At 39.2% G+C, this 25,966-nt stretch overlaps 1 protein-coding gene across 2 annotated transcripts in view; it reads right to left on the reverse strand.

Moving 5' to 3' along the window:
* pfkfb2a (6-phosphofructo-2-kinase/fructose-2,6-biphosphatase 2a) overlaps positions 1–22,362 on the reverse strand; it is a 46,364-nt gene extending 24,002 nt beyond the window's left edge. For both annotated transcript variants that reach the window (XM_022677580.2, XM_022677579.2), the window contains exons 1-8: positions 22,206–22,362; positions 21,955–22,091; positions 8,991–9,116; positions 8,321–8,417; positions 6,860–6,926; positions 6,095–6,169; positions 4,705–4,761; positions 4,376–4,500 (exon numbers count right to left, since the gene is read on the reverse strand). In XM_022677580.2, coding sequence (XP_022533301.1) covers positions 4,376–4,500; positions 4,705–4,761; positions 6,095–6,169; positions 6,860–6,926; positions 8,321–8,417; positions 8,991–9,116; positions 21,955–22,072 — 665 coding nt within the window. In that variant the 5' untranslated portion in view covers positions 22,073–22,091; positions 22,206–22,362. The remainder of the gene's footprint in view (positions 1–4,375; positions 4,501–4,704; positions 4,762–6,094; positions 6,170–6,859; positions 6,927–8,320; positions 8,418–8,990; positions 9,117–21,954; positions 22,092–22,205) is intronic.
* Between the last annotated feature and the right edge of the window lie 3,604 nt (positions 22,363–25,966).

A 25,966-nucleotide genomic window follows, 5' to 3' on the forward strand; every position in this document is an offset into this window, starting at 1 on the left:
ACGTAAACTCGCTCGCAGATTAACGAGTGCCCTGACCCAGTCGTTATTTTTAACGAGCTTCTTTAGGGGATCTCGACTTGCAGTTCAGCACCTTAAACACCAGGGACCACCAATGTTGAGGAAGAAAAATTATAATTTCCATGTTTGAAGCAATTATATTATATTACTATTAATTATATAATCAATTATATTACTATATAATTATTAATATTATTATATTATATTATATTACTGTTAATTATAATAAATTATATTACTATATAAACATTATATTATATTATATTATATTATATTATATTATATTATATTATATTATATTATATTATTTTATTTCCCGTGTCTGCGGGTGCTCCGGTTTTCTCCCACAGTCCAAAGAAATTAGTTCAGGCTAATTAGATGTCGGATAAAAATTGCCCCTTAGGTGTGAGTGAATGTGTCTGTGTGTCTGTCTGTGTCTGTCTGCCCTGTGATGGATTGGCATCCTGTCCAGGGTGTATACTGCCTTCAGCCCGATGCCAGCTGACTCCAGCCACCAAGCACCCCAGACCCCCCACCCCCCCCCCCACCCCCCACCCCCCGCGACCCTTAACGGATAAAGCGGTTGACGAGTGAGTAAGTGAGTGAATAAGTTATATTATATTATATTTTATTATAATGCCAACTGTGGCTTGTAGTCTAACTGGGCATATTGGAATTGGCCAATCAAACCCACGAGTAAATTATTAAAATCCAGATTAGCGATGACAGAAGTCTTGACATTAATTACTCTGGGGTGTGTCAGCTCGCAAATATCAGTCAAAAGTTGGACACGTCTCATTCCATGTTTTTCTTTTTTTTTTTTACATTGTCGATTAATATTAAAACCATGAAAACTAATTGACGCAAATGGAATTAGTAGACAAAAAGGTGCATGGCCTTGACAATCCCCTGACATTAACCCAACTGAGATGGTGATTTAGGATGAGCTGGAGCTTCACAGTATAAAGTACAAAACATATTTCTGTTGGTTTAAAATGTAATATATATATATATATATATATATATATATATATATATATATATATATATATACTACACACACACACACACACACACACACAGGAACATACGTATATGTATTATTATATTATTTTTATAATATTAATAATTAGAATAATAATAATAAATTAATATTACTATCAATATTACTATTAATAATATTAGTATACTATCTATTAATATAATATATATCAACAATAATAGTTTTAAAAATGTAAAAAATAAGTTTAATGATTTAAAATAGATTGGATTTTTAGTATTTATTTAGTCATATGTATCTTTAGGAGTATAATGTTGTTAATTACAACACATTTCTACGTTTTTATGGTGTAATAGTGAATAAATACTGCATATTGGCAGTGTTGAATCGATATTTGTGGATCGGTTGAGCGCGCTGTTTTGGGGGAGGAGTCAACAAAGACGTTCTTTAACCTCGTTCGTTAACTTTCACGTTGCGAAGCTGGCAGAACTGGCTCGTTCTTTACACACGTCATTCGTTAGTTCGTTCGTTATTCGCTAAGATTGATCGTTTTCGGGAAACCTACCCCAGATATATTACCATTTAATACTTATTTTATTAAAAACACTGTGAGATTACCAGGATGTGAACTTGCAATCTCTCTCTCTCTTCAATCTCTTCCTAGGTCTAAATAATAACAAGTTTTTTTTAGTATACTAACAAAAATGTATATTAAAGATCAGCTACAAAAGCAAATTCTGGGTTCTAACTTCATTTATATATATTATAAACACTAATCAGTTTTTAATGTTTATAGAGTGAGACCATTAATAACTAGAAGTGTAATCTACACTTTTACCGTGTTAAAAAAAAGCTACATGGGACGAACCACTAGGTGTTAGCACCCTGGGTTACCAGAACACTCAGGGTTCCTCAGTCTTCCGATATCGGGAATCATTTATTAGTGTGTACCGCAGATGGCTGGTGCTGTTACCCATTTCTGGATAGTGCTGATAACTGGGACTGGCTAGCCCTGCTAACCAACGCTAACTAAGCGCTTGCTAATTGTGGCTAATGCTCACCCTTGGACAAAAAACTAAAATTATAAGATTACTGTAAATAAACCGAATATCCAGTACCATGTTAAAACAAGATACATGGAATAAACTGCTAACATTAGCTGATAGCGCCCATGGTCACCAGAACACTCAGGGTTCCTTAGTGAACAACTATTGGGCGGCACTTACTAGCGGTAACCGCAGCTGGCTAGCACTACTAACCTGGGCTGGCTAGCACTGCTAACACGGCTGGCTAGCTCCACTAACCGCGGCTGGCTAGCTCTGCTAACCGCAGCTGGCTAGCACTACTAACCTGGGCTGGCTAGCACTGCTAACACGGCTGGCTAGCTCCACTAACCGCGGCTGGCTAGCTCTGCTAACCGCAACTAAGCTAAGCGCTTGCTAACTCATCTAGCGCTCACCCTCGGACAAAATACTGAAATTTTAAGCCTACTGTAAGTAAATGGAAGCGCTTTACTCACCCAAATAAACAGTTTCTTGAATGAAATCTGTGTAGATTAACATCCAGCGCTCGTTTGAATTACAGTTTCGTTTATTAAGGCCCCCCCAGCAGCTAGACCTGCTGAATTAGAAGCGAAACATTCCTACACATTTGTTGTAGGAATGCACCTTATAGTCTGTAAATACGGTAAATGAGAACGGACGACTGATTCTGTATAGCTCAAACTCAACTAAATTCAGACATATAATAATAATAATGTCCAGTCCTACATCAACTCCAACAGTCAAATGCTTTTCTTTTTAGCTGGACTGAGCTCTGATAAGCTATGATGAGTAATTCCAGATGAACAACAATCACTGAGACAACCAAACTGAACTAAATCAGCTCTAAAGATCAGTGTTTTACTCTGTAATTCTGCACTGATAGCAACTCTCTGGATACTCTGCATTTACTCTGTGTTTAAAGTGCAGAAATCTTAAATATCTAGAAGATCTGTGAGGTGGACTCAGCACAGCTAATTCCCCTGTTTTCCTCAGATAAAGCCAGAAGAATGAAAGGAATTGTTGTGAAACTCTGGCCAGCTGTTTGGGAGATTCTCTTCCAGGGAATTGTTTCATCAGGCTAATCTGATAAAAGCCTTCAGCTGCAGAATAGCTTCCCTAACACAACTGTACAAAACAAGTTATAACCACAGAGAAGCTGCAAAGCATTCAGAAACACTGCCACTGCTGTACTGTACATCATTGTACTCCTGACACGTGTACACGAGTGAATACAGCACACTGTTATACTGCAGACTCTGCCTCCCCCTGCAGGTATGAATGCAACACTACACCTACAATTACTAAATTAAAGCTAAAAGCAGCAGATCTGGGACCTGCTGCCTAAAACACATTTGTAACAGCAGCACAGTACTGTACATTGTGCTGTATTTTTGTTTAAAATGTGTTGCACATAAAGTGTCAGAATCTTCTGATAATAAGAAAAAAAGCTTAGATAGATGCCCCCATTCAAAAGCTTTACTGTCACAAACACGAGCAACAAGCAACCTGCCCAACACCTAATCATGCTAATAATTAATAAATAGATAAAAGTTTTCTGTGCCAAAAAAGAGAGAAACAAACCAACCACAATGAAACAGGCCTGACTGCAGAAGTTTCTGGGTTTTTAAATCCTTTTCAACCTCTGATCATTGGCATCAGCAGAACTGACTTGAACTTCCCTTCTATTTTTAAACTGGTAGATACACCAATCAAACATAACATTTGTTTCTACCACCATTATGGCCATTTTTAGATTCACAGCGCGCTTTATTATTCTTTCACCCTGTTCTACACTAGTGAGTAAAGCTAAGCTAAGTTAAGTAAATAAAACTCTAATTCTTAAAAGAAAATTGGGTGAGCAAACCACTTCCGTTTATTTACAGAAAGAAGAAGATTTCCAGAGTTCCAGCATTAGCAATAGCGGTTAGTGGGTAATGCTAATGCGGTTTCAGCAGTGCCAGCTGGGGTTAACAGCAGGCCGATAATACTCACCTCTAAACAGTAAAAGAGCTAGCGCTTAGCACGGTTAACAGCGAAAGAAGTAGGGCTAAAGTGGTTAGCATAGTTGTTATAACACTGTACTTCAGCAGAGTGGCTTTACTGCCCTTTACAAGCTTACTGGTAGATTTCATACATAAGGCGCTTCGGACTGAAAGGCACACTGGCAATTTTTGGGGAAAATTAAAGGATTTTAAGTGTGCCTTATAGTGTGAAAATTATGGTATGCAGAGAAACAGATACAGGACGACAGTCTGTAACTAAAGAATTACAAAGTGTTTTATAGGGTAACACAGAAGTAAAGTACTATTCCTACCTGTCATGTTGATCTGGGTCTAAAGGCTGATATGTGACTTTGTAGCACTCGATTCTCTTCAGAAAGTCCTCCATCACACGCTCTCGGTGCCTCTCAGGATAGTCTGGACTAGACACCTTCACGTCCTGGTGGAGAGTGTAGATCAGATTAATTCCTATGATAAGATGTACCTATATAAAGTCACTGTTTGGCACTTTTCCTATACATTCTGTATTATTTCATGATAAATGGATCAGTATTAATAGAAATGGTCTAATATGTCCTAATTCTTCCACTGAAAAAAATATTTAAAATGTTTTATTAAGATAAAATAAAGATGTGCAACATACCATAATGTTTTCAGCAATGACATCAGGGTCATCACAAATTGACTCAACAAAAAACACCTGAAAAAGAGGATAAATTTAAAATTGAGCAATTATGATTTTGACTGTAAAAACTTGAATGAAACCAACATAAACACAAGTAATACTCTTTATATTCAGTTTTATGGTGCAAAACTAACCTCCTTATATTTTTCATAAAAGTGAACAATCACTGCCACGTGAGGTTACAGGTTTCTGACAGAAGCAGCCTAATACATATCTACTCTGTAAATAGATTCCCATGATGGCTAAACTCTATTTTTTCTTCTTTAAAATACCATGTCAGATTTACTGATCTGGACAAATTACAAACCATTAAACTAAAGCAGATTTGGTTCAATGGTTATTTCTGAAGTAGTTTCTCTAAGAGTAAAGTGACACCTCTGCTCTAAGTGGTGTTGACTATAGCCCTTGTGTTTATTTTTATTTAATAACAGTAACAGGCTAGAAATTTAAGAGTGGTCCATCGGTCTAAAGTGCTGCCAATATGATCAGGAAATTGCCTTGTTTAAATCCTGGTCATGCAGCTTGCCATCAGCTGCTGGAGCCCTGGAAAAACACAATTGGCCTTGCTTTTTCTGGATGGGTCGATGGCGCCTTTTCCCCCTCATCACTCCAAAGGGTGATGTCGATCAGCACAAGGCATCTGTAAGATGATGTATCAGAACCGAGTCACTGCGCTTTCCTCCAAATGTGCTGTAAAGCTACTCGGTAATGCTGCGTCATCAGCAGATGGAAAAGAGGCGATGTTTGATTTCACATGTATTGGAGGAGGCATGTGCTAGTCTTTACCTTCCTCATGTTGTGGCATCACTTGTGATAGGGGATATACAGCTGAGTAGCATCTGAAAGGGTTGGAATATTGGCTTAGATAAATTGGGAGAAAAATGGGATAAAATATGGAATAAAAAAAAATGCAGAGCAGGGTTTTGTTCGGGGGTAAAAAAAAAAAAAGTAGCTTTTTATCTTGGTCATGAACCAATCCTTGCCTGCTTAGGACCAAGACGTCACATGAATGGTGCAAAAGTTTTTAATGTTATTCAGGGGTGCTGCTCGAAGACAGCATTATAGCACAGTGAGAACTTAAGTTTGTACCAAAAACAATGGTTGTGGGACAATCCATCTGCTTAATGTGCACATAAATATCATTAAATGAGCCATAAAATTCCACTTGGCTGATCAAAACACCACTGTTAGCAGAGTCAGACCCAGCATTGCAGAAAAACTGCAGTTTTTACATCACTTCCTGTGTGTTGTATAGTTCTTTATATTCTGAAAATATAAAGAAATAGAGGTAGTTTTTGAGAGTGACTACAGTGCCTCAAATGGTTTATATATCAATAAAAAAACTGACCCTATGAGAATTTTCCTGGGCAAATTCCAGAATGAGGTCCCTCCTCTCTCGAGTTGTGTTGGTGGCATCAAACACCTGCAGATGATTACAAAACACACTGTGAGACAACAGCATCTCAGAAACAATCCAGTTTCAACTGTTCAAGTGTTACAATAACCAAGCACAGCTTGTGACACTACTGTTACGCAATATACAGCACTGGAAAAAAATTTGAGACCACTTAAAATGATGAGTTTCTTTGATTTTACCAAATTAAAAAAACTCTGAAATATAATCAAAAGGAAGCTGGATGATCACAAACCATCAAACCAAGCTAAACTGCATAATTGTTTCCACCAGGAGTGGCATAAATTCATCCGAAAACAGTGTGTAAGACTGGTGGAGAAGAACGAGCCAAGATGCATGAAAACATGGATTAAAAAACAGGGTTATTCCATCAAATATTGATTTCTGAACTCTTAAATCTTTATGAATTTGAACTTGTTTTCTTTGCATTATTTGAGGTCTGAAGGCTCTTCATATTTTTTCTTATTTCGGCCATTCTCATTTTCTGTAAATAAATTACAATATTTTTATTTGGAATTTGGGAGAAAGGTTGTCTGTAGTTTCCAGAAAAAAACAACAACGTTCATTTTACTCAAACCTATACCTATAAATAGCAAAATCAGAGAAACTGATTCAGAAACTAAAGTGTTCTCTTAATTTATTCCTGATTTGAATCCTGACTCTATTCTACCAGCTGTGGAGAAAGAAAAGCAAGCTCACAGCGATCTGTCCACCCTCCTCATTTAGATACGTCTTCACGTCCTGCAGGGCTATGATAGCACACTGTCTGAGGAGCAGGAGGTATACAGAATTAGCACATCCAAACCAAAAAAAATGAAAACTAATTTCCTAGAAAACACCTTTCATTTTATTGGTAGCATACAGTTGGTTAAAAGCTAAAATACAAAGCATACACAGTGCCCTCCAAAAGTATTAGAACAGTGAGGTCAATCTTTTTATTTCTGCTGTAGATTAAAAACATTTGAATTTGACATTAAAATATTAATATGAGACAAAAGGTCAACATTTCAATTGGAAACTGGATCTGATACACAGTTCAGAAGATAGCACCTTCAGTCTGAACCCATTTTTCTTGTGAGCAAAAGTATTGGAACATGTGACTGTCAAGTGTGTTTTGTTGCTCTGGTGTGTCTAATACATTAATTATTTAAACAATAAACAGCGCTCGGTTTCAAATTTGGGTTTTATTTGTGCAGACTGTGCGTTTATAGTTAGAGGAGTAACCAACATAAAAACCAGAGAGCTGAAAAACAAGCAGCTGTGAAGCTGAGAGAAGATGGAAAATCAATCAGAACCATTACAGCACAAATATTATCCATAGCCAGAACACCTGTTTGGAATGTCCTGAATGTGAATGTGATGAAAGTCATCACTGGTGTACTAAGTATGAGATCTCAAATAGTTAGACCAAGGAAAATTGCAGCAGTTGATGACAGAAACATTGTGAGTGCTGTAAAGAAAGACCCTGAAAACAACTGTCAGTGTCATCAGCAACAACCTCCAGAGGGCAGGAGTGAAGATATCACAATCTACTGTTCACAGAAAACTTCATGAACAGAAATAGAGGCTTCACCAGAAAATGAAAAACGCTATTAACGTGGTGAAGAGAAAGACCAGGCTGGAATTTACCAAGAATTACAGAAACAAGCCTGTGGACTGATAATAGACTGATGAGACAAAGATTAACATTTACCAGAGTGATGAAAAAGCTAAAGTTTGGAGAAAGAAAGGATCTGTTCATGATCCCAACCATACCAGCTCATCTGTAAAACACAGTGGAGGTAGTGTCATGGTTTAGGCTTGCATGGCTTATTTTGGGATAGGCACATTAATCTTCATTGATGTAAAGTGAACTCAGACGTCTACAGAAACATTTTATCTGTGACTTTAAAGAAATTTTTTATTGTCAAATTTAACTGTTCCAATACTTTTGGAGGGCACTCTAAATGTTACATTTGTGACTAAAATTATAAGTACTATGTAAGTTAGAAATGTGTATATCTGTATATGTATGATAACTGCATTTCATATCATAGTATACCATGAAACCAGTTACCACTGCAACCCTTATGATTAATAGCTTCTATTTATTGTTTGCAACATTGGCTGTACTATTGCTTTATAGCATGCGGGTAGCTGTTAATATTACAGCTCACTCACTTTCTGATTTTCATGGCCTCTGCGTTGTCGTGTCTGAAGAAGTCGTAGGATTTGTATGATTGGACGGCTTCACGGCGGTACTCTCCCAAGTTGAACACTGTACAAAACACACACAGTCATCAGAAAGATTTTATTAATAATAGTAATAATAATAATAATAATAATAGATACAAGAGAGAAGAATGGAGTGGTGAATTGTATCAAACGCTGCAGTAAGATCAAGAAGAATGAGAATATTTATTTGTTTAGAATCTGAGAAAAGAAAAAGATCATTTGTGACTTTGAGGAGAGCTGATTCAGTGCTATGCTGTGAACAGAAACCAGAAATGTTTAAAACATGTTATTGGAGGTAAGATGTTTAAGATGAGAGAGAAGAAATGGGAGATTTGAGATGGATTGAAAGTTACTCATATTGTCAGAATCAAGTATAGGAGTCACAGCAGCCACTTTTAGTGTTTGAGAGACTACACCAGAAGTTAGAGAAAAATGTATTATCTCTGTAACCAGCGAAGAGATAACTGAAAAGCAGCCCTTATATACAGTTCACTGAATTTAAGCCGAGCAGAACGTGTAGAACACTGTAGACTACCCTAGCCTGGCAATGTCAGAAAAACTCTATCGCAGTAACCCTGTGATAAAGGCTGAGTTCTTGCCAGAACAGCATCTTTACCTTTTGTGGGAACTCCTATCCAGTTGAGGTAGCGGGTCAGCTTCTTGGACATATAGGTCTTCCCTCTGGCCGGGAGACCAATCATTACAATCAGCGTAGAGGAGTTGGTCATATGGGACGCCCATGCTGCAGAAACGAAAACATGAGACACAAACATGCAATTATAATTATCTGCTGTCTTGTTGAAATTGATGAAAATACTGAAAAGAAGAACAGCCAACATTTATTGGAAGGATGAAGAATGATTTGCATGTGTGCTATTTCAGAAACAATATTGTTCATATTACAAAAGGATACAGGTTATTAACATTTACACAAAACTTTGAAGCGAGTGTGTGTTTGAACCTGGAATTTACTGGCACTTCCTGTCAGCATTCTATATAGCAGCGCTCTGATATGGCATATGGTGTTGCCATCCCTGCTGAAAAAAAAAAATCTGTAAGCAATAATTATTGGCACTACTGCTCCTCTTGGGCTATGTTCATACAGCAGGTAAAAGTGGCTCAGATCCAATATCAACTGTTTACACTATCTTTTTACATTGTACAACTAACACTAATGCTTCATGTGAATTTATGGTTTCATCCTTGCCCGAATCAAAGAAGCTGTACAGCTTTTAACCTTGCTGTATTGTTTATTCCTTTAATGCTGTGGCCACATCCTGCATTCAGACGTTTTATTATTTATTGCAACACAAGCTTTCTAATATTACTGAAACAGTAACATTTTAACATTTTAGCAGAAACAGTTTAAATATTTATGCACTCTGTTACCTCATTATCCTGCCACTGAAACCCTCATTCACTGCTGTCATCCATTTTCATTTCTCCTTACAGGTTTCTTTTCTTCTCTTTTACATTTAAGTCATATAAATTCCGATCTGTCTGTTAGGACTGAGTTAAACCTGAGTGGCCTAAACTGAAAAATGTCAGATTCAATGTGATTTTTTTTTTTCATTCATATTGCCACACAAAAAAAACATCTGTGACACATATGAATTAAGAATTTGATATTTGAGAGTGTTTGGGAGGTGATGGAGAAGACTTTGTGGAGTGGTCCAAATCTCCCATCATCAGGACAAGATCTAGGGAAAAAAACGAATATAGCTCTGGTTTAAAAGACAAAATACTAAGAGTGTGTGACCTTTTTTGGTCAGGCAGTGTGTATAGCCCAATATATCTTCAGGTAAAAGCTCAGGAGCAGGAACCAGAGGCCTGCTGTCCTGACTCACAAACACCTACACGTTAGTTTACTGGAGGCGAGCTCGCCGCTTCTGAAGCCCTTACCCTTTCTCTGACCTCAGATGTTGCGGTCTTGCATAAGACTCCTTTGTCTGCGCCAGGAATGCATCCTTCTTCTGCGAAGGATCTGCTTATCTTTTAGGCTTCCATAGATCATCTAAAATGCACTGAATGCTGAAAATAAGTTACTGCTACGGTTAAAGTACAGTTATATCTAGAGCTTTCATATTTAATCAGCTATTCACCCTTCAGAAGGTCAAAGCTCCCTGTTAAATCATTGTCTGAGGTCGAAGAGGTCTCAGAAACACTGTTGGCTCTGGACTGAAGGCCTCAGCCTGTTTTTCCATCTCAAACTCTTCGTCTGCACGTGGCAAAAGTCCTTCACGTGGCTGCTACCTAGGCGACCGGCGCTTCATGTTTGCCTTCCCTGTGAGAGAAATTAGATTGTGAGCAAAGCCAGACATATTAGTGTTGAATGTGAGGTTTGGGGCTAATTAAACAGCGAGCTACGAGGGTCTTATTGCCTCTGAATTCTGTTCTGCTTGGCTGATGTCCTTCTGTGTGGAGATAATTCCTCGCACAGTCTGCCTTGATGTCATGAGGGTATCCGCTTACGGCAAGTTATTCTAGAGCAGTTTCTCAAGCCCACTGCTATGAGAGGCTCACACTGCAGGATTACTGCTTCATCACATGCAATTCAACTTCACCAAGGCTTTCATAATTAGATAATGGGGCGTTTGTGAGGTAAAATGTTCCCACAGGCCAGACTAGTTCAGGAACTACTGATGAGATCTGAACAAAAAAGTTTCACACCAAGGTGAAGAGAGTTTAACGGTATATTCACACTCTTTAGATGCGACTAAGAAGAGAATCGCCTCCTCCCACATGTGCTGGATGAGTATTACAGGTGCATCTCTAAATATTTGATATGACTGAAATGTACCATATTTTTTGCACTGTAAGGTGCACTGTATTATAAGGCGCACTATCAATGAACGTCTATTTTTTGGTCTATTTTCATACATAAGGCACACTGAGCGCATTGTAAGAGACACTAAGAGGAACTTCTATTTCAGCAGGTCTTACCACTGGGTGGTGGGGGTAGTTAACTCAGTTAAGTAAACTGTATTAAAAAAAAAGACTTTCTTTTAAAGTGAATTGAGCACAGATTTCTCTCCTGAAAACTGTTTATCTGTCTGAGTAATGTACTTCTGTTTATTAACAGGAAGCTTAGATTCCTGAATTTCTCCAGCACTAAGGCTGGAACATTAGCATTAGCGGCCAACCGCTAGCAGTTAGCAGCTATTGCCGGCCGGCAGCGATAAACTGAGGAACCCTGAGTGTTCCGGTAAGTCAGGGTGATATAAGCTACCGGTTCGTCCCATGTAGCTTGTTTAAACATGCAGACTACAGTCTAAAATACTCACCTTTAAACATTGAAAGAGATAGCGGCTACTGCAAACACTGCCCAGGGTTAGCAGCAAGGTACATGCAGATAATACTTACCTCTGAACTGCTAAAGAGCTAGCGCTTAGTGCAGTTAGCAGGTAATGTGAATGCTGCTCCAGGAGTGCTAACAAGGGTTAGCAGCTAGGTACAGACTGATAATACTCAGAATCTGAACAGAGAAATAGCGATTAGCAGCTAATGCTAATGCTTCTCCAGCCCCAGTGATGAAAAACTAAACTAAAAACACTTGTATAATGTTGTACTTCAGCTGAGTGGCTTTACTGCTCCTTACAACCTAACTGGTAAAATTTATACATAAGGCGCACTGAGGATTTTTGGGAAAATTAAAGGATTTTAAGTGCGCCTTATAGCGTGGAAAATACGGTATATTTATTTCAATAATTCAATTTAAAAAGTTTAATTCATATAATACACGAACATTGATCGATTTCAAATGTTTATTTCATTTAATGTTGGTGATTACGGCTTGCATCTAATCATAGTGGCATTGCCTTTGTCCACTGGACCACACGGAGCCCCCAAATAAGTGGTTTAACATATATTCAAATAAACAGTGCACTACGTAGGGTTTAGCAGACTCTTTTATCCAAATCCATTTACAAATACTAATGTACATAAGCAAAAGAAGACATCGAAGTTCAAGGCAAAAACATATTTTGACAGGGTCTAAAGGAGGCAAAGGGGAATTAGTGGGATAGAGGAGGATAGTAGTAGTTAGTTTGTAAGGGGTGTTAGGTGTCACGTCTGGTGCTGTTAGCTCCTCTGTCCCTTCCACACCAAGCTCTAATGGAGGTTCTCAGGTCAACAACTACACTACCCAGAATGCACCACCCGCTGACATCACGCACTCACCTGATCACGTGACACCTCACCTGCTTCCTCCAGGAAGTCCCGAATACTGATTACTGGCACTATAAAGGTGTTCTCCTCATTACAAAGCGTTCTATATCTCTTGTCTTCAGTTTATCTTGTGTATGACCTTGCTTTTGTTTTCTCGACGCCGATTATTGCCTTTGCCTCTGATACTGGATTGCTTGTGTATTACCTGGACTGTGTTTTCACTACTGCCTCTTGGATTACCTCTGATATTGGATCTCTCGTGTATGAACTCTGGACTGTTTCTCGTTTATGGTATGGTTTTGTCTTCATTGCTCTGTTTACTGGTGATCACCTATTTTTCTGTATCGACTACAATTACATCTGTTTATTGTTTTAATAAACTTTATATACTTTTATCAGTGTCTGCACATGTCTGCAATTCTGTACAAACCATGACATTAGGAGAGTAAGTGCTCTTTAAAGCTCTTTTGAAGTTAATTTAGTAGTAGTTTTTTAAGCGTTGTCATGTTGCGTTCTTTAATGCTGTAAGTGATGTTTTGGTGAGAGGAGAGGTTGGCTGGATTTTATTTTTGATAGTTTTAAGTAATCACCATTATAATGGAAACTAAGCTGTGACTAAGGCATGTTAGTATGTGTTATCTATAGTTTGGAGGCCCCACCTTGAGCACAATATGTTCTTTTTATGAAAGACCTGAGTGTTCATGTCTTTCGTTATGGTTGAGCAGAAATCTTTATGAGAGGCTCTTAGTAATAGTGAGTGCCACAGTAGGTCATGCCCAAAACTTCTGTTTTTTTTTGCAGTGAAAAGTAAAATAATGTAAATTTGTGTTTTTAGAATACTTCTGACCTATAATTTGCAATTTAACAGTACTTCTCTTCGCTGTCAACAACAAAAAAAAAAAAATCTGGCAGTAGGGGCATAAAAAAAGGGTAAAACAACAGTGATTTACCATTTCGTACCTTATTTTTCACACTATAAGGCGCACTTAAAATCCTTTAATTTTCCCAAAAATCATCAGTACACCTTATGTATAAATTCTACTGGTCAGGTTGTAAGAAGCAGTAAAGCCACTCCCCTGAAGTACAGCATCATACAGGAGTTTCAGTTTAGTTCTCCAGCACCGAGGTTGGAGCAGCATTAGCATTAGCCACTAACTATGCTAAGTGCTAGCTCTTTCACAGTTCAGAGGTGAGTATTACCGGTCTGTAGTCTGCGTGTTTAGCATGTTAAACAAGCTACGTGGGACAAACCGCTAGCTAATTTCGCCCTGGCTTACCAGAACACTGAGGGGTTGTAAGTGTAGCACTGTCGGGCGTCATTAGCTGCTAACCACAGCTAGCCTCAGTGGAAATCTGGAAATCTAAGCTTACTGTAAATAAACAAGCGCATTACTTACACAAATAAACAGATTTCAGGAGAGAAATCTGTGTAGATTAACATCCAGTAATCGTTTGAAAATGTCTTTTTGTCTCGCTGCTGGCTGCAGAATTAGAAAGAAAACATGGCGACACCCCTGTTTCTTACTAGTGTCACATGTGCCTAATGTATGAAAATAGACCAGAAAACATAATTTATTTTATAGTGCGCCTTATAATCAAGTCCGTCTTATAGTGCGAAAAATGCGGTAGTTCACAAAAAAATATAAATTTCTATTGAAAAAAAAAATCAGATTTTTTTACAGTACAGTTGAGATGTTAAAGAAGTTAAGAAATATGTATTATCTGATATGTGCTTCTTTATTTTAAAGGGCATTTATGTATTATGCTTTCTAAAGTTGCACATACAGCATGTCAAGTTCCCAGGCAATGATCAAGCCTAGTCTTGGACTACACATCATTTTGAATGGAGATTTTCGTTTAAAAGAAAAATAGAAAAATGACTCATAATATTTTATATATTCTCTACAAATTTTACTGTTTTGGATTTCTTATTTAATTTTTTCTAGTACAGAAGTTTGACACTCAGTTGTAAAAATGCACCAATCATCCACATCATTAAAGATTTATACAGTACACCTTAGATACACAATCGACCTGCCTGTCATGGAGAAACACAAAACCAGCTTCCACTGACAAAAGCTTAAAGACAAGGTATTAGCCTTTACCTCAATGGATGCATCAGAATATAGACCAATGATGCTGATTGTCAAATCTATAGGACATGACTGATGCTCACAGATGTAAAAACAACAATGGGTTTTAATGGCAGGGTCAGTGATGGTAAACAGTACAGCTGAGTTAAACAACCACAATAGCAACAATATAGGTATGGGCTAGACTAAGACAGAAACCATAAACCAGAGCAGGGATCAATAACCAGCAGATCATTTACAAAACAGACAAAACAGAGGTCATACACCAGCAAAAAAAAGCAAAACAGACAGAAAAACACTCGGTACACAACGACAGGTGTGTTGGCAATACTTTGCAATGAGAGCGTGAACAAAGGGATTGTATATTTATTACTATACAAAGGCTAATGGGGAAACATAGCTGAACATGATGTTTAATAGTCAGAAGACTGGGAATGCAAGAACTGGTGTGGAACATATGACAGGAAGAGGTGTATTGTGGAAGATTCCTATTAAGGAATATTTATGGAGTTCCTAGAATCAATGGAGACAGAGAGGAGGCACAAAAGCGTGATACCAATACACAAACATTTATGAAGTGCAAAAACAGAGAAAAATATACCTGGATCTTGGCAATAATTGGGCTGTGTATTGGCAAAAACTTGCAGATACAATGCGTATCATAATACAGGACATTAAATTCAATATATTGCAATAAATGGCATACTGTACAGTAAGCCGATATATTGCATTTTTAGAATACACCACCATTGCCTGTCTCGATTGTTTACTAGTAATGGTAAATTAATGTGAACTAATAATTAAACTAATAAACAAATTATAAACTAATGGTTAAAAATTAATTCTGTGTTTTTTTAAATTGACAAAGGATTACAAACTAAAATATTGCAATATAATTATGATATTTCCTTACATGCCGATTCAATGATACAGTGCATTTAGGAATCTTATCTAATGCTTCTTGCTGTGTCTAACTGGTGGCTTTCTGGAGTTTCTGTGTTAAACTGACTAGCTGATGTTAAAATCACTACACACTTAATTGTATATTTGTGGAATTTTATGGTGTCACATCAATGTCAAAAGTCGGGGGCACAAAAATACCAGGTGAAAACACTAAACCAGCGTGTTTTAACATTTTGCGCGTGTAAATGAACTTCTTGTGAGCACAAACGTAAAGCTCGCGAGCAAAAAAAGAGGAATCTGTGCGCGCTGATAAGAATAACGCTCTCGAGCTTTATTTTTCTCCTCTCGGGTGTTTTTTTTTCCTCTCAAATTCACAGTTCTCCTCATGCGCTGTGTGAATTACCTGCGGCTTTTCTTTTTGCTCGAGCGAGGCTTTTGCGCTCGATTTTTAAAAGGGGTGAATTTTGAATTAGGCTTGTTCGAGATGCGGCTGCGCCTCGCCTTGCTGGTCAGCGAGAGCAGCCGCGTGCAGGTGGGCGGGGTGGAGGAGCGGAGAAGTCAGGTCGGACAGTCTCCACCTGCAGCCCACGTGAACAACACAGGATCTCGCGATGAATGCGCTGTTTGTTTACTTCTGGTGTGAATAAAATCGCAAAAGTGAAACAGAGATAACATGAGTGTTATTAAATTGAGATAAAAACTTGTTATAAATGTTCACAAAACATACTGTCATGTTACAGATGTATTGTGTAGTACTAAATAAATAATGGGATTAAATTTTTATTTGCAGACCAGCTTTTCTGTCCTTTGTTCTTGGAAATAAATACATCATGCTCATTTACACAGCTTTAATTGTTTAGCGCATTTCACAACACAAAAACAATAGAAGAAAAGAAAAGTAGATCTCAGTATAATAGTTATGTAGGTTTAAAGATAATTAATAAGAGCAGTTCAGGGCGCTTTATAAAACAGTGAAAATGATAGCAGTTGAGCTTTATTATGATATAAAATGCAGATTATGAACAAATAAATATTTTTGAATACTGCATGAAAATGAACTGTCTTGCTACTAGATATGACAGTGTAAATACTGTGTTTTTTAAGGGGTTTTAGAGGAGATATATATTTTAAAATAAAAAGATTCACACGTGATAGGTGTCGGTGGATCTTCTAACCAATGGGGATTAAGCTCTGTCGTCATCAGGGCGGCTCTAGGCTCCCGCAGTTGGTGGAAAGCAACTGCAGCGCCTGGGTCAGACGGCTGCAGGCAGATTTCACTCGCGGGACTATAACGCCGGAAGTCATCGTCACGTGATGAAGGCGCAGACGCAAGTCGGACAAAAAAACTAACCAGCATGCACCATACCGAGCCAGGCGGCGATCGGACTGCGCAGCGCCGGGTTAAGTCGAACAAGCCTATTGTCTGTTTAGTGCACTGCTCTCTCGTTCAGCGCCTAAAACGATCGCCCCCCCGCGGTGCTGTCTGCCCGGGTTTAGTGCCCGGAGTGACCGGCTCTCTTGTTCAGCGCCGGTCGCTCCAGACGCTAAACAAGAGAGCCGGTCACTAAACCCGGGCAGACAGCACCGGAGGGTCGGTCGCTCCAGGCACTGAATGAGAGAGCCGGTCATTTCGGGCACTATACCTGGGCTAACAGCGCTGGAGAGCGGGCTGTTTGGATGTTAGCATAGCCACTTAGCTAACTCTCCTGCTGTCCTTATTTCTCCAAGTATGTATTGCTGCAGACTGGAGCACCTCCAAAGAGGAGGGTCTTACCTCCAAAGAGGAGGGTCTTACCTCCAAATGGGAGGTCCACAGCTCCAAAGGGGAGGGGCTTACCTCCAAGTGGGAAGTCCACCAACAGTATACGGCTCCGCCCTCCGGCTGTTGTTAGTAGGCGGTCCGTCACAAACCCTGGAGATATCAGCCAATAGCATTCACTGTGGGAGGCGACCCTGACCCTGCCCCCAAACTGTCAAAACCACCCCTTTCAAAACTCGAGCGCAAAAAACTCTCTCAAGCGAAAACAAATTTAAAAGGAAATTAATCAATCGAGAGGAGAAAAATGAAGCAATATTCTGTTCAGCGTGCACACAATTCCCCTTTTTTTGCTTGTGAGCTTCACATTTGCGCTCCCAAGAAGTTAATTTACACATGCAAAATGTTAAAACACGCTGGTTAATTTTTTTCACCTGGTATTTTTGCCCCCCTGACTTATGATATTAATGTGACGCCATAGAATTATTTTAAATGCACCCTGTCTTATGGCAGGGAAATGGTTGAACAGTGTTTCTTTGCTTTTTTACGCACCTAATTTGAACAGCCAGTCTTTTCGTCAACCCCAGAGCTCACATGACATAATATGTTTCTGTACTCAATAGACAAGACTCAACCTGCTGAACACGTGTCTCAATACCCAGACATTCAAAATCCAGACAGATTCTCTGAATCCAAATTCCAAACACTCAACAAGGACTTCTATTCAGCATGACTGAACATTACACAAAAGGCCAGAACATGGCTCCATGAGGAGACAGGAAACTTGCATAGGTTACTGCACAGCACAATGTCAGACTGCAGTGATTACTGCTTGTGAAGATAAGGTACCACTATAACATAACTGACCTTACATAAGCAAAAATATACCTGACCTTCATACATTGCACCTGTATTACACACAGAACTGCCAGACCATAAAACAAGGGAGTGTCCAACCTGAACCATGACTCTGTTGACATGACAGAATATGCATCAACTAAACAAGCCTGAAAGTCTACGACTGCATTTACACCTGGCCACGTCATGCATCTGCAGCATCAGGATTATATGTGGATAGAACCCACATATACCCACACCCAATACGCATTTAAAACTGATACAAACTGGATCACTCAAACCACTTTAGGAAGAGTTTGAGGACCCCCAGTTAAACTCTCTTGTCTTGTCTTGTCCTGTCTTGTCTTATCACACCTGGCATCAACATGCCTTCTGGGATTTGGTGATTTGGACCATTTGGAGGTGATCAGACACACCTATGACCAAGTTATTGTTGTAGTGTGAACTCTAAAGCTCTTAGATGCATCATGAAAGCAAAGCCCCAACCACATTAAGGCATCACTTCCCATGCCAGAACATATGTAATAACTGTGATACCACACCATGCACATGATTTAGCTGAGCACCAAGCAATAACAAACTAGTGCTGGGTGATATGGCCAAAATGTATATCACTGTATTTTTTTTAAGATTCTGACGGTTTCATGGTATATGATTTTTAATTTATATTTTATTTTTATTCATTTATTGTTTTTTTTTGTTTTTTTTGCATGACTGGGCTTTAATATAGGTTTGTGAACTACTGAAACATTAAAATGATTCTAAAATACTCAAAATGTGAGTATTCAAAGAGCTACTTTTCAAGAGCTCTATTGCACAAGAAAGACACAAGTTTAATATCAATTTACAATTTGTTATTATTGAAGCTAAGATGTTACACTATTAAAATCAGCCACAACGCCCTTCTTTCTGCAGTTAACAAGCTACAGTATTAATATATATTTAAAAAGGCTATAATATAATTATGCATGAGGAACAGCAGCAGGAGCTCTTCAGATAAAGTGCTGTTCTCATTTTTTTTCCAGGAAGGACGGAGTGTTTGACTTTACAGAGCTGAGCTACCATTACGCCACTGTATTAGCCTGAGATGCTAACTGGCTAGCGTTAGCTAGCAAGCTGTATCTGCGTCTTTGGCAATGATGAACCGGTAAACTGCCTGGCACAATAACAAACTACAGATAAGTGTTTTTTTGTGGCCAAAACTGAGGCTAAACTAGGTGCCTCATGTGGATCTGTGTTACTAAAGAAGACTCTTACTGTAACTGGCCCCGCCTCCAGTGGAAATGATGTAAAAAAATCCAATCACAAACACTTACAGGATATGCATTTAAAACACCAGGTGTGAACGGCAATGCGTTTTGGCAATCACTTGTCATCGGATCATCCAGGGTGCATGTTATTGCCAGGTGTAAAAAGGACTTGAGACAAGTTTAAGCTGCAATTTAAAGCAATGTAAAACCACCCATGTCTCCCAGATGTTTCATATCAGCTTCAGCAAGCCCCCACTGACAGGCCTCGGACTGAGACAATGGTGTTGGCTTAGTGAAAACGCAGCAGGCCTCAGCTAGAACATGACCATGTGCATGCACCACCTGCGGTGTTGCCTAATGATGCTTTAACAAACACCAGGGACTTGTTAAAGAGTGTATCCAGCCACTGATGATGCAATATTGCCCACCTGTTATCTTACAATGATTACCATTACAGCTATTACAGATTAATACAAGTTATATGTCATTCCAATATCGTCGACTGAGAAAATGAGTAAAAAACGTACAAAAAAAACAACTCTTATTTCATCCGACAGGTTAGGTTAGGATGGTGTAACAGGTTCAGGACACACAAGCGTTGACATTTTTCTGAGCTTGTCATTGGAGTAACCTTTTGTCTGTAGTAAAGATTCCATTACCAATATATATGAGTGTCAGTGGTGTAACACATGTTCCACACAATGAAAAGGGCTACAGAAAGACTATTTGCCTCTTAGTGGAGTAACTTAGGAAATTTAAGAAAGCTTTTCACTTTCCACAAGAAAGATTGACAAACCTGTCAGTGTAGTAGCCTGTTGTCTGTAAATAAAAACTGCCCCAGCAATATTTAGGATGATTTTCACAGTGTCAGAGTGTGACAGAGTGTGTCAATAGTGTGACCAATTACCACTAAACCACAGAGGCTATGACTACAGCAGATTTAGGATGCAAACTCTTTCATCAGTCACACCTCTGACATCCACAGATATGAAGATTTTCTGAGTCTGTCCTTGGAGAAACGTAGTGTCATCTAATAAGAGTTGTAACAGTGACAAAGTTTTCACTCTCAGTGTCCGTGGTGTGACATTCATTACACAAAATTTATTTTGCCTGTAAATAAGTTCTTCATTGGCAAATAAAGAACATTTTATCCTGAGTGTCAGTGGCGTGACATGCCACAAAACTAGCAATTTCAGGAACCAAACATTTTAGAAGGACATACTGCTGACATCCCTGTAGCGAGTGATATCTATATTAAAAATGTTCAAACCTATCAGCAAAGAAACCTGGTCCAGGGCAATAACAGTTATTGTATAAAAATAGCTTTAATGGTCAGTGGTGTGACATATGTTCAACAAAACTATGGAACTATACAGGACACAGCAGTTTCAGGATACACACACTTTGGCAAGTCACACCATTTGTATCTGAAGTAAACTAATTTCAAGCCTGTGGGGTAACTGTGGTGTAGGTTAAATAAGGGTTGCACTATTGTCAAATCAGAAAGGTCTTCCTTCTGTTTTAGTGTCAGTGGTGTGACATACTGTCCTCAAACTAGAGGCTGCAAAAGTTTCAAGAAACAAACATTCTGGCACATCACACTGCTGACATGAACCAGAAAGACCTTCTAAACCTTGGTATCAGTCAGGGTTATACAACTAAAAAATAACTAAGGCTTTCACTTTGTGTCAGTTGTGTGACATACTGACCACAAACCTTGGTGGTTTTAACTGTCCGCCAGTGTTGGTTAAAAAGGGTTTCATCACTATTAATAAAGACTGTATTCCTTCTTCTTGAATGTCAGTGGTGTAACATATGTTTCACAAAACACAGCTACAGTCGTTTCAGGATACACACACTTTAGCAAAACACATCAATGACATCCACATTGGAATACCTCAGTCGTAGTTAATAAGGATTGCTCCACAGATAAATTAGTAAGGTTTTTGGGTGTCAGTGGTGTAAAATATGGTGCATAAACTAGGGGGTATAGCTACAGCAGTTTCCGGATACACACACAGTGTCAAGTCACACCAATGACATCCACATGGAAGAATTTCTAAGCCTTTCAGAGAAAAAACTTGATCTTGGTCAACAAGGGTTGCTCCACTGTCTAATTTGAAAGATTTTTAAGTGTCAGTGGTGTGACATACGGACCACAAATCATGGAGGTTACAACCATTTTGGCCAGTGTGAGTTATTACGGGTTGCACCATTATCAAATCACTAACCAATCAAGAAGATATTCCTTCTTTTTGAGTGCCTATGTTGTAACGTATGTTGCACAAACTAGGGGTTACAGCCACAGCAGTTTCAAGATACACACACATTTGGCAAGTCACACCAGTGACATCCACATGGAAGACTTTTCAAGCCTGTCAGAATAGAAAGGTCTTTGAGTGTCAGTGGTGTGATGTAATTGCCATCCAACTCAGCAGTTAATGAACACCTGTTGAGTATGGGACAGGGTATAACCATTTATCGATAGCTAGAACCATAGATAAATCCAATAAATGCTATTTTGTTGTAGCTTAGTTGAATGACAAGACTTACAGCACTTTTTCTCGGTGGTCCTGGACTCCGTCTTCCTGCTGTCGGTGGGTTTCTCCATGGCTTTCGGTGGGTCCCCCTCCCCTTTGCTCAGGTCACCATCGCCGGCCAGGGAGCTCATTTTAGCCAGGAAGAGGAGGCTGTGGAGCCGGGAGAGAGGAGAGCGTGAGCCCGGGGGGAGTTACCTCCATTTCTATCGCCTTGTGGTAACCTTGTCAACTCCTCTATATAACAGTAACACACAGCGTACTCACCCGGCATTAAAAAGAGCCTAAACCTGCAGAGGTAGTTTATTCATCAGTAGCACAGCAGTCCAGGTCTGACCCGCTGCACTTCAGCTCGGGTTCACAGAGACTCTCAGGAGCTTTGTTTTGGTATCAGGAAGAGCTCCGCTCTCATCTGGCCGCCTTGGGAAGGGGCGGGACTAAGTGCACTCCGCTGATTGGCTAAGGTCCGCGGCGTGCGGAGGCGTGCCCGCAACGTATTGGCTGCTCCGCGCGTCCGTCAAAACTCAGCCTTCATTCGGGTTTTCTTTCTGTTTGCTGAGGCAGAGCTGACCCTCAATGTCACTCACTGCGTTCAGCTGTACTGATCTGAGACCTGATCTTTACTCACACAGAATAAACACAGCCAACCACGCAGCGCCCTCCATACAACCGCCTGCCTTATTATTCATTCATACATTTATTTATTAATTACTCATTAATACAATTTTGTAAGTATACTTTATTATTCATTTATGACACCTGTTCTATAGAGATAGATAGATAGATAGATAGATAGATAGATAGATAGATAGATAGATAGATAGATAGATAGATAGATAGATAGATAGGTAAAAACATTTTTAGACAGGGCCTAAAGGAGGCCAAGTGGAAATAGAGGGTTAAAGGAGGAAATGAGGGGAAGAAGGAAATGATGTTAGAAGTAGTTAGTTTGTTGGAGGTGTTAGGAGAGTAAGTGCTATTTGAAGAGCTCTGTCTTCAGGAGTTTCTTAAAGGTAATGAGGGACGCTCCTGATCTGGTAGTGGAAGGTAGTTTGTTCCACTATTGGGAATGAGAACAGTCTGGATTGCTTTGTGTGAATGTTTGACAAAGCAAGGCGACGTTCACTGAAGGAGCGCAGCGGCCGGGAGGTGGCGTAAGCCTTCAGGAGTGAGTGCAGGTAGGAAGGAGCTGTTCTGTCATCACCTTGTAGGCGATTGTAAGAGCTTTGAACTTTATACGAGCAGTCACGGGTAGCCAATGAAGCTCAATGAGCAGTGGGGTGAAATGTGCCCGTTTTGGCTGGTTGAAGACCAGATGTGCTGTGCTTGCAGGATCGAGCAACTGAGGCCACATGGTGCGTGAAGGAGAGCTGGTCATCAACCATAAAACCCAGGTTCCTAGCAACCTTTGTCGGAGAGAGAGAGAGAGAGTTTATGGTTATAGCGAAGTTGTGTTGAAAAGATGGTTTCGCTGGTATGACCAGAAGTTCAGTCTTTTAAGGATTAGCTAATGGTGATGCTCCTTCATCCATGAGGATATGTTTGAGAGACACTGTGACATCCGTGTTGAGATCGAATAATCTTCAGGTGAGAATGACAGGTATAGTTGGGTGTCATCAGCAAAGCAGTGGTAGGAAAAGCCATGTGAGTGGATAACCTGACCTAGAGAGGTGGTGTATATGGAAAATAGAAGGGGTCCCAGTACCGAACCCTGGGGAACCCCAGTGAATAGGGAGTGGGCTGATGACAGCTGTCCTTGCCACGACACCTTGAATGAGTGCCCAGTGAGGTATGATCTGAACCATAACAGCACATTGTCTGAGATCCCTATGTTTGAGAGTATAGTTAGGAGGAAGTCATGGTTGACTGTGTCGAAGGTGGCCGAGAGGTCCAGCAGAATGAGCACTGAGGACTGGCCTGCAGCTCTGGCAGTTTTTAATGCTTCTGTCACAGACAGCAGAGCCATTTCTGTGGAGTGTAATTTTTTTTAAAAACCTAATTGGTTCTGGTCCAGGAGGTCATTCTGGGAAAGGAAACTGGAGACCTGATTGAAAACTGATTCATAGCCTCTGCTTTAGAGATAGATAGATAGATAGATAGATAGATAGATAGATAGATAGATAGATAGATAGATAGATAGATAGATAGATAGATAGATAGATAGATAGATAGATAGATAGATAGTAAACAAACAGATAGATATAAAGGTAGACAGACACAGGCAGACAGACAAAGACAGACAGATAGGCAGCCAGGCAGAAATAAAGTAAACAGATTATTAAGATTATAGGCCTTATTATTAATTAATTAATACATTAATAATTTATTACTATAATATTTATTACTCATTACCTCTACTGGTGTCTAATGTCGATAGATAGATGGATGGATGGATGGATGGATGGATTGAAGTCACTTTGATACAATGTAGTGATTATACTTCATTGTTAATTTATGACACATTGCCTCTGCTCGATAGAGGATGACCCTGCCTGCAGTCCTGATCTGTTACCAAAAGAGTACGTGTGGAGAATATTTAAATGAAAAAATATAAGCCCATACTTACACTCTAACAGAGATACGATATGAGTACTTTTTTGTACTCAAAGGTACACTCTTCATAATTGTACCCTCAAAGGTACAATATTGGTCTTTACAGGGTCAGATTTGTTTCCTCTGAAGAACAAAGTAATTTCTAACAGCAATAAGTACAGATTTGTACCATTTAACCAGCCAAAGGGTACATTCAACAATACATATTTTAATTTTACATTTAAAATATTTTTTTATTTGAAAGCCAGACAATTTTGGATCATCAAGTTTTTGAGCCATATTTAGTTGATGATAATGTATATAATCTTTATAATCTTTACTGGCACAAAAACCATGGGTACAAAAAAGGACTTTCACTGAAAGGTACTTTTTTGTACCTCAATATAAGGTACAGCCCCAGCGACAAGCTTTGTACCTTTTTACGTACAAATCTGTACTTGCTTTTCTTAGTGTGTAGAAACACTGCATTTTCTTTATTTTATTAGCATTTTTCTGAACCTTATTCTGATTTGGAGTTGAATGTACACTACCGGTCAAACGTTTTAAAACACCCCTGTTTTTAAGTAGTAGCTGTGCTGTATGACCCTTTATTTTCTTATCTTACCAATGACTTTATTACTGCACTTCACCTGTCAGACCTTAAACATTTCTCTTCACTGAAGAACCTAAGACACTCTTCACAGTTTCTAAGAGTCATTTGAAGGTGTAGGAAACAGTACTCCTTGCTCTCTGGCTTTATTTGTAATTTCTCTAAAGATAAGACTTTTAATAATTACAGAGTTATCTGTGTTTGACTCACTACTTGCCAGCTGTAAGCTGTTAAGCAATAAAACTTTTCAGTTTTCCTTTAAGGCCCTGACAGTTTACTGCAAAATTTTGTTCACTGTTTTTTTTACTAATTCCGTTCATTGACTGGAGCTGAAGATCTTAAAGTGTAAAAAAATGGGGGTGTTCTAAAACCTTTGATGGGTTGTTTATATAGATTGGATAACTGAAAAACTGATATCACTTCAGATAGACGTGTACTGTAACTGAATCAGATCTGAAAAATTATAGAAGTAAACTCATCCAATACTGCAGTTCCCTGTCATATTATAGCAGTAATATTCTGTCCAGCTCTGGACAAACTGTTTATAAATCTTATTGTGTTCAGACAATCTCAGCCCCAGTCCAAACCTCCTCCTGTAATCTCAATATGGGCTTGTTGTAGAGAACTGCAGGCTGGGCTCTGGCCTTTGTTTGGTTTGACACTTTGGCGCAGGAAATGTTGCTCCGCCGTCGCATTCTTGCTTATGCCGCTTGCTAAATAAGGCCTCCCTCTCGCGGCTCCTGGAGGCATCGGAGTGGCTCCTTAGTGAAAACACAGCGAGGTTTCTCAGGATGTGTGACGGCGGGAACGAGCAGATTCCTTCTCCTTGTATGGCTAAAGGCCTTCCAGCCTGGCTGCTGACCTTATTGGCTGAGTCAGGAACTGG

The sequence above is a fragment of the Astyanax mexicanus genome, chromosome 13 (assembly GCF_023375975.1).
Source record: "Astyanax mexicanus isolate ESR-SI-001 chromosome 13, AstMex3_surface, whole genome shotgun sequence".
In the NCBI taxonomy this organism is placed as follows: Eukaryota; Metazoa; Chordata; class Actinopteri; order Characiformes; family Acestrorhamphidae; genus Astyanax; species Astyanax mexicanus.